General features: G+C 40.7%; 1 protein-coding gene across 9 annotated transcripts in view; it reads left to right on the top strand.

Moving 5' to 3' along the window:
- Positions 1 to 11,316: 11,316 nt before the first annotated feature.
- Positions 11,317 to 16,680, top strand: part of ZMYM6 (zinc finger MYM-type containing 6) — a 43,876-nt gene continuing 38,512 nt past the window's right edge. For 3 of the 9 annotated variants that reach the window (XM_057704659.1, XM_057704649.1, XM_057704619.1), the window contains exons 1-2: positions 11,741 to 12,424; positions 12,546 to 12,712. In XM_057704659.1, coding sequence (XP_057560642.1) covers positions 12,620 to 12,712 — 93 coding nt within the window. In that variant the 5' untranslated portion in view covers positions 11,741 to 12,424; positions 12,546 to 12,619. The other 6 variants (XM_057704620.1, XM_057704633.1, XM_057704623.1 and 3 more) reach the window with 6 other exon arrangements.

Raw genomic sequence — 16,680 nt, 5'->3', positions numbered from 1 at the left:
AGCAGTATCGAGCCACCACCATGGCTGCCCAGCTTTCCGTGATAGGCACTCTCCACTGTGGATTTCTTCCCTCCTGTCCTCTCAGTCTGTCTCCACACTGCCAACAATGTTTCTCACCCTGAACCAGTTCTCTGGTTCCCATGTTCCAGCTCCCAGACCCCCTGTTCAGCTGTGAACCAATGTCTCAGTCTGGACTTGCTGAGCCGTGGTGCAGACCCTCCGTGTATTTCTCACTCTTTTCCATCTGCCACAGCTCAGCCGCTTCACCCTCTTTGAACAGTCCCAAATGCCTCCCTTCTGACCCAGGGAAATTCCCCATTGGAGAAGGGGTTTCCCCATCAGATAAAGGACATTTCCCCAAATTCAGCAATCTCCCCTCTGTTTTAGATCCCCCCGCCCCAAGGTGTGGGACCTGTCCCTTTCCTTTCTTCTCCTCCTCTTTCTCCTCTTTTTTTTTCCCCCTCTGTCCTACCCAGTTATGTTGGGATCTTTGCAGTCCTTTCTGGTGTCCGAGGTCGTCTGCTGGTGTTCAGCTGGTTCTCTGTGGGAATTATTGCATCTTTTGGTGTATTCCTGATGCATCTGTGGAGAGGGATGCATTCCACATCCTTCTACTTCACTACCATCTTTTTTCCAATCAAGTTCCAGATTCTTTTGGTGGGAAAAAAAACACCAGAGACCAAGTTTAGGTTTTAAGGGTGTACACAAGAGTAAATGTTGGGAAAAACTATTAGAGCTGCTATTGGGCCTCTTTTAGTATTGAAAAACCTGGAAAAATATATGTATTTTAAGGTTATGACAAATCTGTAGTCATCAAATCAATGTGGTACTGGCATAAGTATTGACATATGGATTAATAGAAAAAAAATTGTGAGACCAGAAATAAACCTTCACTTTTACAGTCAATTTATTTCCATAAGGATACCAACATAATTCAATGAGGGAAAGAATAGTCTTTTAAACAAATGGTGATGAGCCAACTGGTATCCACATACAAAAGAATGAAGTTGGATCCCCTTCCTCAAGCTATATACAAAATTAACTCAAAATAGATCAAGACCTAAACATAAGAGCTAAAACTATAAAATCCTTGAAGAAGACATAGGCATAAATCTCTGTGACATTGGATTAGGCAATGGTTTTTTAGATATGACAGTAAAAATCACAAGCAGCAAAAGAAAAGAAATTGGACATCAGCAAAATTAAAGATTCCATCAAGAAAGTAAAAATGCCACCCACAGAATGGGGTAAAATCTTTGCAAATCACATATCTGATAGGAGTATTGCAAATAGAATGTATAACGAACTTTTATATCTCAATAACAAAAGGACAAGCCAGTTAATGGACAAATTATCTGAACAGACATTTCTCCAAAGAAGATAAACAGTTGGCCAATAAACACATGAAAATATGTTCAACATCATTAGTCATCAGAGAAATGCAAATTAAAACCACAATGAGATATAACTCAACACCCACTAAGACAGCTATCATCAAAAAGAGAGATAATAATAAATGTTTAAAGGATAAGAAGAAAATGAAACTCTCATACACTACTAGAGGGAATGTAAAAATGGTACAACCACTTTGGAAAACAATCCCAAGTAGTTAAACACAGACCTATCATATAATTTAGCAATGTTATGCTTAGGCATGCACCCAAAAGAAATAAAAACCTATGTCCAGGGGTTGGGAGGGAGTGAAGGGGAAGCTGGGACGAAGTGAGAGAGTAGCATAAACATATATACACTACCAACTGTAAAATAGATGGCTAGTGGGAAGTTGCTGTATAACAAAGGGAGATCAATGATGGGTGATGCCTTAGAGGCCAGGACAGGGAGGGTGGGAGGGAGTCATGGGAAGGAGGGGATATAGGGGTATATGTACAAATACAGCTGATTCACTTTCATGTACCTCAAAAGCTGGTACAAGAGTGGAAAGCAATTATATTCCAATAAAGAGCTTAAAAAACAAAACAAAACAAAACAAAATAAAACAAAACCAAACCTATGTCCACATAAGAACTTGTACTGGATTGTTCATAGCAGCATTATTCATTATAATCAAATATCCATTAAGTGATAAATGGGTAAATAAAATGTAGTATATCCATACAACAGATAAATAAAATATGGTAATCCATCCATATTATTTGGCAATAAGAATAAAATACTGATACATGTTATAACATGGATGAATCTTGAAAACATGCTAAGTAAAAGAAGCCAGTCACAAAGGACCACATATTAATACTATTTATAAAAAATGTTTAAAAGAGGCAAATCTATAGAGAAATAAAGTAGATTGGTAGTTGCCTAGGAGTTGTGAGGAAATCGGGAGTGATGGCTAATAGATACAGGGTTTCTTTTCTCTTTTTCTTTTTCAGAGTCCATAGATCACATTTAATCTCATGGTTTCATTAAGACATATTTACAGTTTTAATTTCTTGATGAGTTAGTATCACAGAGCCAGGAAAATACACTCATGCCATTTTTTCTAAACTATTGCAGGGTTTCTTTTTCAGGTGATGAAAATGTTCTGCTGTTGATTGTGGTAATGGCTGCACAATTCTGTCAATACACAAAATCCATTGAATTGTACACTTTATTTATTTATTAAAAAATTTTCTTTGGCCAAGCCATGTGGCATGTGGGAATCGTACTTCTCCGACCAGGGATAGAACTTGCGCCCCCAGCAGAGGGAGCAGAGTCTTAACAACTGGACCACCCTGGAAGTCCCGAATTGTACACTTTAAGTGAGTATATTGTATGGTATGTGAATTATATCTTAATAAAGGTAGTAAACTTTTTTTCTAAAGAAACCCATTCTGTGAGAGCCATTTACAGGATATGCCCAATCTAGAGGACAGAAAAAAGTCCAAAAAAATTCCAGAAGAAGAGGAAGTCCCAGAAGGAGCCTCATGCCATCCTTTCTGGCCAGCAGTTACAGAAAAGAAGTTGTGTTCCTAGATGTCAGATAACAGTCTGGGGGTTTCTGAGTCAGATAAGGACAACTTAATGCCACAAAGGTCTCTAGGACCCATAGGGAAAATTGCCTCCCCCTCCTGGTACCAGAAAAGATGCCAAGGGCAGAGAAGTAGCTGCAAGGAGAGCACTTTGAGGCCTATAGTCAAGGGGGAAAAATGAAAGACACCTCACTCTGAGGCCTGTGGAGCAAGTGAGGGCAGAGTGGGAGGTGAGGGTGAGGATCCAGGCAAGAGTAGGCAGAGTCAGAGAGGCTGCAAGGCTGGTATGTGCAGGTGTGTGCACAGCTGAGGACCTGGGCCAGCCCTGGTCATAGGTGGGAGACCTAAGGTTGAGCCTGAGAGAGAGTGAGACTATCTCTATTGTCACTAGGATCCAGAGGTTTCTGGATTAAACCCTGAACCAGTCCTGGCCCCACAGCTTTAGTGTATGACCAGAGTGTTGGTAGGTGAGGACAGTGATTCAGCATTGCTGACACTGCTGGAGGCCAGGGGAGCCCAAGACAGGTAAGAGGGTGGCTACCCAGAAGGTGTAGCAAGTGTTTTTTTCAGGTCCTGGACCAGCATTCCGTCGAGGCCAAACTGGGGCTTCAGACCACGTAATCCCAGGGATGCATTCTTCCCCTTCTTGGTTGGGGAAGGTGCCAAGTTCTTGGGAAGTTACACATTTATTGTATTCTTCTTCTTTTTAAAAATATTTATTTATTTATTTGGCTGTGTTGGGTCTTCGTTGCTGTGTGTGGGCTTTCTCTAGTTGTGGTGAGTGAGGGTTACTCTTTGTTGTGGTGCATGGGCTTCTCATTGCGGTGACTTCTCCTGTTGAGGAGCATGGGCTCTAGGTGCACGGGCTTCAGTAGTTGCAATGCATGGGCTCAGCAGTTGTGGCACGTGGGCTTAGCTGTTCCCTGGCACGTGGGATCTTCCTGCACCAGGGATCGAACCCGTGTCCCCTACATTGGCAGGCAGATTCTTAGCCACTGTGACACCAGGGAAGTCCCTGTATTATTCTTCTTGAGGTGTCTCTGAATACAGCCCTTGTAATGACCTGCTTTTCTGTCCTGAACCCAGAGCTTTGTGTTGGAGTTGGAGATGGTTTTGTCATGATGCAAAGTTGGGCTCCTTTACCTCTAACTCCAGGCTCCTATCTGGGTCTGGTCTTTTGCTATGAACCATGTGACTTCTGTGTTGGCACCATTGTCCGCTCAATTTTCCCCCCAAGTCCAGTCCCTCATCTGGCTGCCAAAAGAGAATTTATCTTCCCAATTTAAAATTTAGTGCTCATGTGGGACTTCCCTGGTGGCGCAGTGACTCCGTGTTCCCAATGCATGGGGCCCGGCTTCTATCCCTGGTCAGGGAACTAGATCCCGCAGGCATGCCCCAACTAAGGAGCCTGCCTGCCACATCTAAGACCCAATGCTACCAAATTAAAAAAAAAAATTTAGTGCTCACAGAAGGGGGGATTCCAAAGTTCCCTAGAAGTAGGAGTACTGGGTGACGAGTAATGTCCTATATCTAGATCTGGTTGGTGTTTGCAAGGCTGTGTTCACTTTAAAATAATTCATGATTGTTTATATTATATATATTATAATAAACTCATGATTTGTATACTTTTCTGATGACTATGAATCTGTTATGCTAACATCCTTTGAACTTCTGCGTAATAGAAAAGTAAACTCCTATTCTGTTTAAGCCACTTGTAGACTTGTCAGTGTTCTCAAATTTCCAGAAAAGGGGTGATGTAGAGCACATATTAACAAAAACCCTGTCCCTGATTCTTACCATTATAGACAAAAACTTCACAAGAAAGTAGGAAAAATTTAAACCTAAATCTAAAGGTCCACAACCTCTCACTTACAATCCTGAAATCCAAAAGCTTCCAAAAATGGAAAGTTTTTCACAATTCATTTGGTGGCATAATTACCTGACCTGAACTCTTTTAGCAACAAAGTCTGACCAGAACTAATATGAAGCTCTTTTTAGTTTTTATTTATCCTATTTAGTATAATGTCATTGTTTTTACTGAAAAAGTAATAATACTTGGTTATGAGATGCTGCCAAATTAAAGAAAAATTGGTAAAATAAGCTACAAGGATATATTGTACAACACAGGGAATATAGTCAATATTTTGTTACAACTATAAATGGAATATAACCTTTAAAAATTGTGAATCACTACGTTGTACACCTGAAACTTTCATAATATTGTACACTAACTATATCTCAAAAAAAACACAAAAAACTAAAAAACACCCCAGGTTTCAAATGGACTTCCTGGTATAAAAATGAAAAAGAAAGAGTAATTTAATAAATAGTAAACAAGTGAATTTCAGTGCTATTGTTTACATTTCAGCTTTAATAAAGTAAAAGTATGTTTAAAAAAAAGTTGGAAGTGATAGGCAACTCTCCGGTTCATGAGCATAGCGCAGGATGTTTAAGTGGGGAAAACCCTAAATGAAACAATTCCAGGCATGAAAGAGAACATTTACTTACAAAGGAGAAAGATGAGATTAGCTTTGGACTTCTCTTCTGCATTACTATGACAGAAACTAAAATCCAAGAATGTTATACACAGTCAAGGCATCATTTATCGGGGCCAACTGATGACATTTCTGGAAATATTGTACCAGCTGTGGTGGAGATTGCTAACCTTCCAATAAAATCCAGTCCCCTTTTTTGTGGGATTATAATTGTAGCCTAGACATGACACTATTCTCTCCCACCACACTCGGGGCAGCTATACATGGCCATGTGGACAAAGTTGTCTCTAACAGAATGTGTTCAGAATGGTAGCGTGCCATTTCTGAGCCCCTCAACTAAAGACCCATGTGCGCCTACTCCACACTCTCAGGAAGATGTGCCTCCACCCAGACTCATTGATGGAGAAACAAGTTGGGAGAATGCTCTGTCCATAAATGACTGTGTGGAAGCACAACTGCTAATGACCTGGAACACATGCCCCGATCTGTGACATGAGAGAAGGATAAACTTCAGTTTTATCTGAGCTATTGCATTTTGGGGTTTCTTTGTTATAGGCAGTTAGTCTTTAATACACAGGTATTCAAAAATTTTATCATCCATAACTTTATTTGAGGAAAATAACCCAAGATACCTTCTCAGTTTGGTGGGCACTTTTTGTTGCCTCCATCCTCCAAAAATCTCCCATGTGAACCAGGCCTGTGAAGATGAAACTCCTCTGGTGCAGTTCATTCAGTGCAGCTGCTGAGGTGCAACTTTTTCAATCAAGTTTCACAGAGACCTGTGAGCTAAAAAGACCAGCTACCTGTTTCCCCTATTCCCCGCCCCTCATACTCAATACATCTGATGATACAGAGACAGGACTCCAGCAGACACTCCTGTTCAAAAGGAGGAAGAACAGAAAGCACATAACAGCCATTGATTCATAGTAATTCGCAACGTGGGCAGCTGTTGTTAGATTCTCCTACTCTAAGAACAGGGAATGTTCTTTGTTTTGTTCTCTGGGAATGGTTTCATAATCCATTTTTCAGATGTGTTTGCTTCTGCTCTCTGGGCATGTGGCTTTGCCCCCTGAGAAATTTTCCTTTTCCATAAGAAATGGCCCATTTCTGCAACTGAGTAGACTTTTTAGCTTCTCTCTGCCCATAGAAAGTGCGGGCCCAGAGATCTTTTTCATTTCAAATTGTCATTGCCCCTTATAGTCTAAGGTTTTGCTTTTGCCGAAATACTCCTTTTAAAAACTTTGTGGGTGTTTGTCTTATGAGTTTTACTGGGATTCATTCCATGACAGAATGGAATCTTCTTTCTTTACATACATATATATTTTTTTTTTTTGGCACACGGGCTTAGTTGCTCCGCGGCATGTGGGATCTTCCTGGAGCTGGGATCGAACCCGGGACCTCTGCATTGGCAGGCGGATTCTTAACCACTGCGCCACCTAGGAAGCCCCATACATATATATTTTTAAAAAAATTATTTATTTATTTATTTTTAATTTATTGGCTGCATTAGGTCTTCGTTGCTGCACTCAGGCTTTCTGTAGTCATGGAGAGCAGGGGCTACTCTTCATTGCAGTGTGCAGGCTTCTTATTGCTGTGGAGCATGGGCTCTAGGCATGTGGGCTTCAAAAGGAGGAAGTTGCGGCGCTCAGGCTCAGTAGTTGTGGTGCACGGGCTTAGTTGCTCTGCAGCATGTGGGATCTTCCCAGACTGGGGCTCAAACCTGTGTCCCCTGCATTGGTAGATGGATTCTTAACCACTGTGCCACCAGGGAAGCCCTGAAACCTTTTTTCATACTTCCTTCTGAGACAGAATTCTCATAAAGCTGGACTGTGACTTGCTTTGACCACACTTTGGGTGTGTCAGATTGCTATGAGACAACGTCCTTACGTTTCTTAGAAGCCCTTCTATCTAGATGAGAGAGAGGGTCTATGAGGTACTGTTTAACCCCTTATGAGTTCTTACAGCTGCACTCTTGAGTTGATCTTGACCTCGAGGCCTGTAATCTCCTAGATTCAATCTTTCTTCTGATTCCATTTTATTTATTTATTTGGCCATGCCAGGTCTTAGTTGCGGCCTGTGGGGTCTTTTAGTTGTGGCATGCGAACTCATAGTTGTGGCATGTGGGATCTAATTCCCTGACCAGGGATCGAACCCAGGCCCCGTGGGCCACAACTACTGAGCCCATATGCCACAACTACTGAAGCCCATGTGCATAGAGCCTGTGCTCCACAATAAGAGAAGCCACCACATGAGAAGCCCATGCATCTCAACAAAGAGTAGCCCCCGCTCACTGCAACTGAGAAAGCCCTCGTGCAGCAACAAAGACCCAACACAGCCAATAAATAAATAAAATAAATAAATTTATTAAAAAATGAATCAATAGCCATTTTTGTCTTCTTTCTGGAAATCTCCTAGTCTAGACCCACAAGTTCATTAAAAATATTTTCTATCTTCTAAGTTAGTACAGGTGGCAGCACTGCCAAACATTTTGCCACTACACAATACTGGTTAGTCTTTTTCTAGCCTCCAATAACAATTTCTTCACTGCTCTTCCAGACTCCACTAACAGTTTCCTTGCTGTCTTTCCAGACCCTGCCTGCTGTCTGGTCCCAAAGCCAATGTCAGATGTTTTAGGTTTAGTTTTTGGCAATATTCCACTTCTAGATATTAATTCTGTAATAGCTATCTATTGCTAAATAACAATGCACCCCAACAGTTATTTACTTAAAACAAAAACCATTTACTTATTTGTGATTCTACAATTTGGGCTTACTTGGGCAATTCTTTTGTCTGGGCTTACTCGTGAGGCTGCAGTCATCTAGGAACCTGGAGGATCTAAGATGGTTCTACTCATAAGTATGGGGCCTTGGTGCTGGCCATGGGGCCACTCTCTGCATGACTTTTCATCATTCAGTAGTTTAACCCATCTAACTTTGATATGTTGTAGGAATGTTCCAAGAAAGTAAAAGCAGAAGCTGCAAGGACTATAAGGGCTACACTTGAGAATTCACATGACATCAGTTCTGAATATTCTATAAATCAAAATAATTCACAAGGCCCAACCCAGAAACAAGGGGTAGGGAAACAGACTCCTTTTCTTTTTCTTTTTTTTTTTCTGGTTCAACATGTGTTTATTTTATATTTGCATGAAATTATTCTGGTAAGTTGTGACTGGTTATAGTTTTTTTTAATTTTTATTTATTTATTTATTATTTTTTTTGGGGGTACACCAAGTTCAATCATCTGTTTTTATAGACTCCTTTTCTTGATGGGAGGAGTTGCAAAGAATTTAACATATGTAATCCTCTACAGGTGACAGAAAAAATTCTAAAGCAAATATAGTATTTAATGATTTTATGTTGAAAGCAACATAGCAGGAAGAAGATACAGATGCCCAATGTCACTATTTCCATTTAACACATTACTAGAGGTTTTAGCCAGTTCAATAAGGTAAGAAAACTAAATAAGAGTCATATGCTTGGAAAAGAAGAGATGATTTGTCATTATTCTCTACATAGTTGGAAAACTAAAAAAAAATTTAAATATATAGATAACCTGTTAGAATCAATAAATGAATTTAGCAACAGTGCTAGCTTAAAGACCAACATACAAAAGCCAATTGTAGGGACTTCCTAGGTAGCACAGTGGTTAAGAATCTGCCTGCCAATGCAGGGGACATGAGTTTGATCCCTGCTCCCGGAAGATCCCACATGTCATGGAGCAACTAAGGCCGTGCGCCACAAATACTAAGCCTGCTCTCTAGAGCCCGAGAGCCACAACCACTGAGCACATGTGCTGCAACTACTGAAGCCCAAGAGCCTAGAGCCTGTGCTCTGCAACAAGAAAAGCGACTGCAATGAGGAGCCCATGGATCACAATGAAAAGTAGCCCTCACTCACCACAGCTAGAGAAAGCCTATGTGCAGCAACGAAAACCCAACACAGCCAATAAATAAATAAATAAATTTATTTATTTAAAAAAAGTCAATTGTAGTTTTATATATATACTGGAAATAAACTTAGAAAATGAAATTTTACCATTTAAAATGACATAAAATATCAAAGATCTAGAAAAATATTTTTAAAAGATGTGCACTTTCTACACTTAAAAACTATAAAACATTACTAAAAGAAATTACAGGCTTTTATTTTATTTATTTATTTTTTTGCTGTTTTGGGCCTTTGTCGCTGTGCACAGCTTTCTCTGCTTTCTCCAGTTGTGGCGAGCAGGGGCTGCTCTTCATTGCAGTGTGCAGGCTACATTGGGTCTTTGTTGCTGCGCATGGGCTTTCTCTAGTTGTGCTGAGCAGGGGCTACTCTTCGTTGTGGTGCATGGGCTTCTCATTGCAGTGGCTTTTCTTATTGCACGGGCTCTAGGTGCACAGGCTTCAGTAGTTGCAGCACATGGGCTCAGTAGTTGTGGCTTGTGGGCTCTAGAGCACAGGCTCAGTAGCTGTGGTACGTGGTCTTAGTTGCTCCATGGCATGTGGATCTTCCCGGACCAGGGATTGAACTTGTGTCCCCTGCACTGGCAGGTGGATTCTTAGCCACTGTGCCACCAGGAAAGTCCCAGGACAGACTTTAAACAATAGCACTTAATCAGTTTAACATTCACATGGAAAAAAATGAAACGGGGCTTACTTCACACCATATACAAAACCCAACTTTAGATGGACTGTAGATCTAAATGAGAAAGACAAAGTATTAATAATTCCATAAGTCAATCAGGACTTTTGGTAGGAAAATATTTCTTGACAGGACACAAGAAACACTAAGCATAAAGGTCTTTTGTGTTCATCAAAGGACACCAATAATAAAGTGCAAAAGCTGGCTACTGAGTGGGAGAAGATATTTGCGATACATATATTCAACAAGGAACTCATCTGGAATGTATATCCATAAGAAAATGGCAGACAATCCAACACAAAAATGAATAAGAGACTTGAACAGGAACTTCATAAAAGAGGCTATACAGATATCGAAAAACATGAAAAAGGGTTCAACTTCATTAGAAATCTAAGAAATCCAAATTAAAATCACAATGAGATACCAATATACCCCCACCAGAATGGTTAAAATTAAAAAGATGTACAGTAGTAATTATCGGCAAGGATAAGGGGCAAATGGAATTCTTATAAATGACTGGTGGGAGTACAAACTGAAACAACAGCTTTCTAAAGTTGCTTGAAGTTATTCACTTAAGTTCCATATATACACAACAAACAATTTCATTGCTAGGTATAAACCTAGCATATGTGTCACAAAAGGCAGGAATGTTCACAGCAGTATTATTCCTAATAGCCAAAAATTGGAAATAACTCAAATGTCTATCAGTAGTAGACAGTTAAATTGTAGCATATTCATAAAATGGAATACTATACAGCAGTCAAGACAAAAAAAAATCACAGCCTCAAAAACCATAGATGTATCTCCAAAACAATGTTGAATGAAAAAATACCAAATCTTGACTTTGAACCAGTTAATCTCTTCATTTACAGCTCCCAGATAAAAATTCGTACCTCTTGGGATTGTGGCAAGGATTAAGTGTAAAGATTCATATCAAGAGTTTACCAAACATTTGGCTTAATAAATATCAGCTATTATTTATTCATGTTCTCTTAGCAAGTCACCTTTCGGGAAATGAGCAATAAAAAATGGTGCAGGGCACTTACAGCGTCATCTTATGCCCCTTATTCTCCTCCGAACCCCTTCCCCTATCTTCTCACCATTGGACCTCGGTCTCTTTAAGAAGTCAACCATAACTGAAGAAAGCGGAATGCTGGGAAATACACTCAGCTCAGTTCTGGAGCATGATGGGAAAGGGGGTGGAGACCAGGGCTGCGCACGCGCAGTTGCCCGGGCGTTGAGTTGCGATGGAGCAGGCGGAAGAATTCCAGTAAGAGAAAATAAGCTTCCTGCCGGCCTGCGGGCTTTGGGTTCTACTCCCTCTTCCGCGGTCGGTGCTCCCTGGGAGCAGGGAAGCCACCAGAAGGTGAGCGTCGCCGGTGGCAGCGGGAGGGGCCGCGTGGGGCGGGGCGGCGGCTGCGCCACGTGACGAGGCGGGCGCCGGGCAGAAGCGGCGCAGTCTGGCTGGGCAGCTGACGCGTTGCGGTTTCGCCGCTGGGACACGCTGACAGGCACCTGCGGGTCGCGTTCTCTCCATCAGATGCAACGTTGCAGCGTTTGTACCCTGTGACAGGCGTGGGAATTACTGGTGGGGACGAGATTTTGGGAGCGAGTACGACACGAACGCCCATAGATTGTTATAACTGTGGCAAGTGGTCCTAAGTTCTCATCTGTCGCACTGTTAAGCCAGTTGCCCATTTCCATGCCTGGGTTGACTGTTTGGGTAAAGACAACTTTGGAGAGTTTCCTGTTTGCTTCAGGTGTACTATTTCCCGTTTAGTACGTTTACTCTTAGGGGAAGGGAAGTCTGTTGAATCTTGTTTACAAGAAGGCGATTGGGAAGCGGAGCTCAGAGGGGCTCATTCCTGGGCATGGCCACCTGAAAGGTGCAGGTGGTCCACTTTAACTAAGGGGATACCTGTTCGTTTGTGGTGGCATCTTAGCGCTGTGATCTATCGTTAGGCCAAGAGTAGGGCGCTTATGGAGGCCTCTAGTGAAGACTGAGTTAGTGGTGGGGGTGGGGAACTTGGTATGCCCCACTTTTAACAATATAATGTGAGGTGGGCCTCCAAGTACTGATTCTCATGAACTCAAACTGTATTTCTGATTCCTTTCTTCTAAGAGCTTGGTAACTTCCTCTCACGTGTTGGCCTGCTAGTCTTGTTTCCTCAGTAGCTTTCAACATATAAAAGACCAGAGTGTTTGTCTTTAAAGATATCAGGGAAATGGGAGCTATTGCTGTAAGACTGTTTTTTAATGTGAAGGCAGCTACTAGAGAAGCAGAAGGCAGGAAGAAAGGAGAATAGTCATGGCCCCAGAAGAGTTGTTCTTTCAAATGGTTAGTCCTAAAACCTTGTGCTCAACACAAAGTTTTTGATATATAGATAAACGTGGGGGGTGGGGGGAGCGGGGAAACAAACCCCCAAATCTGCGTACCAATCCTTTATGTTGTGTTTTAGGAATCCAGCTGTCCATCACCAAGAAGAAATCTGTTCGTTTTAGACTGGGGAGTTCCTTTACATAAGAAATTAGAATGAAAGAACCTTTGGATGGTGAATGTGGCAAAGCAATGGCACCACAGCAGGGGCTTCTGGACAAAATTAAAGAAGAGCCTGACAATGCTCAAGTAAGCATTTCATGTTTATTTAAATATATTTTTTTAATTTCTTCTTTTCTATCTGGTGAATTCAAATTTTTAGTTAGTTTCTGACTTGTAAGGTAACCCAGACTGGTTTTTGTCCCCATTAGATGAGTAAATCACCTTTTCTCTGCTCTTTGAATGAAAAAAGATCTTGGTAACTATTTTATTTCTTTTTGTGAGAGAAAAGTAATGTGTATTACCCTTTTTCCATTATTTGGTACTTTTTAAAAGAATACTCTTGTATCTGATAGTACTTTCCTTTTATTCTGTAAGGATTTGTGGTCTACTCTATGCCAGGCTCTCGGGATCCAGGAGTGAGCAAAGTCATTTTAGTCCTTTCCCTCATAGAGCTTGCAGATTAGTAGAGGAGCTAGACATTGCACAAGTAATTGATCACATGATATATATAACTACAAACTGTGACAAGTGCTGTGGAAGAAAAGCCTAAAATGGGGAATCTGACCTAGTTTTGATTGGGGGCAGTGGACTAGAGAAGGGTTTGTAAGCTGAATTATGAAGAATGAATTGACTAGGCAAAGGCATGGAGGAGAATGTTCCAGGCAGAGTGATCTGCATATAGGAAAGCTCTGATTTGGGAAGATGCATGGTTCTTTGGAAGGACTGCAAGACCAGTAGGCCTGGAACAGAAAAGGTGTGAAAATGGTGATGGTGATGGTGATGATAACAGTACTAATGGGGGTATTACTGTAGCAATAGCTAGAGTATATTATATCATAATAACGTGACATGAGAAATACTGACTCATTATTATTGACATATATGTGCTTAGATTGTGCCCATCACCATTCTCACAACCACATCATTATTCCTGTTTTAGAGGTGAGCAAACCAAAGTACAAAGAGGTCAAGCAGTTTACCACAGATCACAGCTCATACATGGCAAAGACTGGGTTCCAATCCAGTATCAGACTGCAGAGCCTATGCTATCCTACTTTTAGGATGAGAAACTGTAGGTAGTTTGGGGCCAGATTATGCAGGACCTTGTGGACCTTATTTTGGTCTTCTCTTGAGAGCTTTGGGAAGCCATTGTAGGGCTTTGCTTGGGTGAATAAGATAAACATGTTTGGAAAGATCATATGACTATCCTTTAGGGACCCAGATTGGAAATCTGTGGTGATCAGTGTGGAGAGACCAGTTAGTTGTTTTGGCAAAAAAATGATTTTTTTTCCTTCTTGAACAGTTCTTTTGCTTTATACTCTAGTTATTGGCTTCAATGCATAAGCAAACCAATCCTATTGAAACTTAAAATCATAAGTAATAATGATAATATGTTATTTCTCGTATTATCTCAAAGGCAGTATCATTCCAGGACAGGGATGTCAAATAGATTTTTGTCTTGTTCATCAACTCCACGTCTTCCTAACGTGCTGTGTTGCGAAGGGTTCTGAGGTAGTATCTACAGGAAGTGGAGTGGGGCATGGTGGTATCCATGCCACTTATTTTCCCTCCAGGTGGTAAATTATTCCTCTTCTTTTGCCAGAAGTAAGCATTTGTTTGCCAAGTTTTGTAGATTGTACCTTTTTTAAAAATTTTAATTAATTAATTAATTATTTTTTGGGGGTCCACCAAGTTCAATCATCTGTTTTTATACACATATCCCCATATTCCCTCCCTCCCTCGAGTCCCCCCCACCCTCCCTCGAGTCCCCCCCACCCTCCCTGTCCCAGTCCTGTAAGGCATCTTCCATCCTCGAGTTGAATTCCCTTTGTTATACAACAACTTCCTACTGGCTATCTGTTTTACAGTTGGTAGTATATATATGTATGTGCTACTCTCTCACTTCGTCTCAGCTTCCCCTTCACCCCCCACCCCCCCCACACCTCGAGTTCTCCAGTCCATTCTCTGCATCTGCGTCCTTGTTCTTGTCACTGAGTTCATCAGTACCATTTTTAGATTCCATATATGTGAGTTAGCATACAATATTTGTCTTTCTCTTTCTGACTTACTTCACTCTGTATGACAGACTCTAGGTCTATCAACCTCATTACATGTAGCTCCATCTCATCCCTTTTTATTGATTTTTTTAAAAATTTTTATTTTTTTATTGGAATATAATTGCTTTACACTCTTGTACCAGTTTTTGAGGTACACTAAGGTCAATCATCTGTATTTATACACATATCCCCATATCCCCTCCCTCCCTCGACTCCCCTCCACCCTCCCCGTGGATTGTACCCTTTAAGAATTTTTTTACTCTGCCTTTTACTCCGTTTCATTATTTCTAATTTGGACTTTTGTAACTGTTTCCTATACATCTTCATCTTTTAATTAGGTTGATTTGTCATTCAGCGCAAGGGCCTTCCCCAACTTGATGTAAGCTCATCAGAGTTGGATGCAAGCACACAAAGATAGGCTTGGCACTTGTTTAAGGCTTTGGCAGCTTCGGAATTCCACATGCTAGGCCATCCTGGATGAGGGTGGTCTTCAGCACCTCTTGTAAAGCAGTATTAACGTCCATTACACCTCCAGCAGAAATGGCTTCCTCCACCAAGGTGGTGGGTTATGGCCATGGTAGTGGGTTATGAGTGGCGTGGAATCTTGATTGCACCTGGGCCTCTGCTTCCCATGCGACTCCCTGGCAGGGAAAGAGTACCATGGTATTCTTTATAGATCTGATGACATTCCTCTCTTTAAGGACCCTGTCTCCTCATGTGGGATAAAACATAAACTTTTTAGTGTAACATCCAAACTATCCATGTTTAGGCCTTTATTTCCCTCTTCAGTATCATCACTCATCCTTCCTACCTTTTCTAATCTGTGCTGCTGCAAACTGTTTGCATTTCATAATGAATATTCTGTTGATTTTTATTTCCTTGCCTTTGCACATGCCATTTCTTCTGCCTGTGTATCCTAAACTAGGTAGCTTGGCAAAAAGTTTCGACTCTTTTAAGATATAGTTTAACTGTCTGTCACTCAGAGGTAGAATTAGCCATTCTCTCTCTCTCTTTTTTAAATTGTATAGTGCTTTTACATTTATTATGACAGCTGTAGGTCATTGAATTTTGTTTTCTGAGTCTGGTCTAGTTTGACCTCAATTCCTTGCACAATGACTGGCACATGCTCAATAATTAAAATAAAAGAGCCTGTGTTTTTCACAGATGAGGAAACTGAGCCTGAAGGAATAAGTGACTTCATGGCAAAGCTGGGATACAAAACCAGTTTTTAAAAATTCCAGATCCAATATTTCTTTCATCGTATCTTGCCTGTAGTATAAAAATCTAAGAAATATTTGTACTATGAGTTAATTGAGTATTCTTTCTGAGTATAAAAATTGTGATAATGAAAATCCCAATAACAGCTTACATTGTAAATTTAAGTGGATAGAGACCTACTTAGTTCTGTTTGGTTTATATTAATGCTTCAAGGTGAATAGACTGTAATTTTTCATGATTGAGTGTGGGCTATGATGGAAAAGCAAATTGAACAAATAGTATGTGCTGTTGTTCATGTCATATTTGAATATTGGAAAATAGGAGACAAGAAATTGAAAAAATTGAATATTTTCTGATATACTAAGGGTCTGTTCTGGTTATTAAAGCTATAGTTGAGCTCTTATTCAGTCATTCAGTGGGTTTTTATTCCTGATTATATAACCTATAGCACTTGTTGAACACTTTTGTAAGCAGTTTACATGTGACACAACCCTGCAAGTTAAGTACGTTATTATTCCCACTTTACACACAAGGAAACAGAGACACGGATGGTAACTTGCTAAACTAAACGTAACACAGCTAGTAAATGGGTGAGCTAGCATTTGAACCCAAGCAGTCTGGTTCAAGAGTCCAAGCCCTTAACTAGGATGGTAAGTTGTGTTATTTTGTTTTCAGAAGAGCTATAAAGATTAAAAGGTAGGGCCTCTGCTCTCAAGAAAATTGATAGTGCAAGGGGGAGCAAAGGTATGGAAATGGGAGAGGTAATTATTCATTGGGTGA

This window comes from Hippopotamus amphibius, chromosome 1, assembly GCF_030028045.1.
Source record: "Hippopotamus amphibius kiboko isolate mHipAmp2 chromosome 1, mHipAmp2.hap2, whole genome shotgun sequence".
In the NCBI taxonomy this organism is placed as follows: Eukaryota; Metazoa; Chordata; class Mammalia; order Artiodactyla; family Hippopotamidae; genus Hippopotamus; species Hippopotamus amphibius.
Note: the sequence above shows the minus strand (reverse complement) of the source record. Positions and strands in the feature narration are given on the sequence as shown.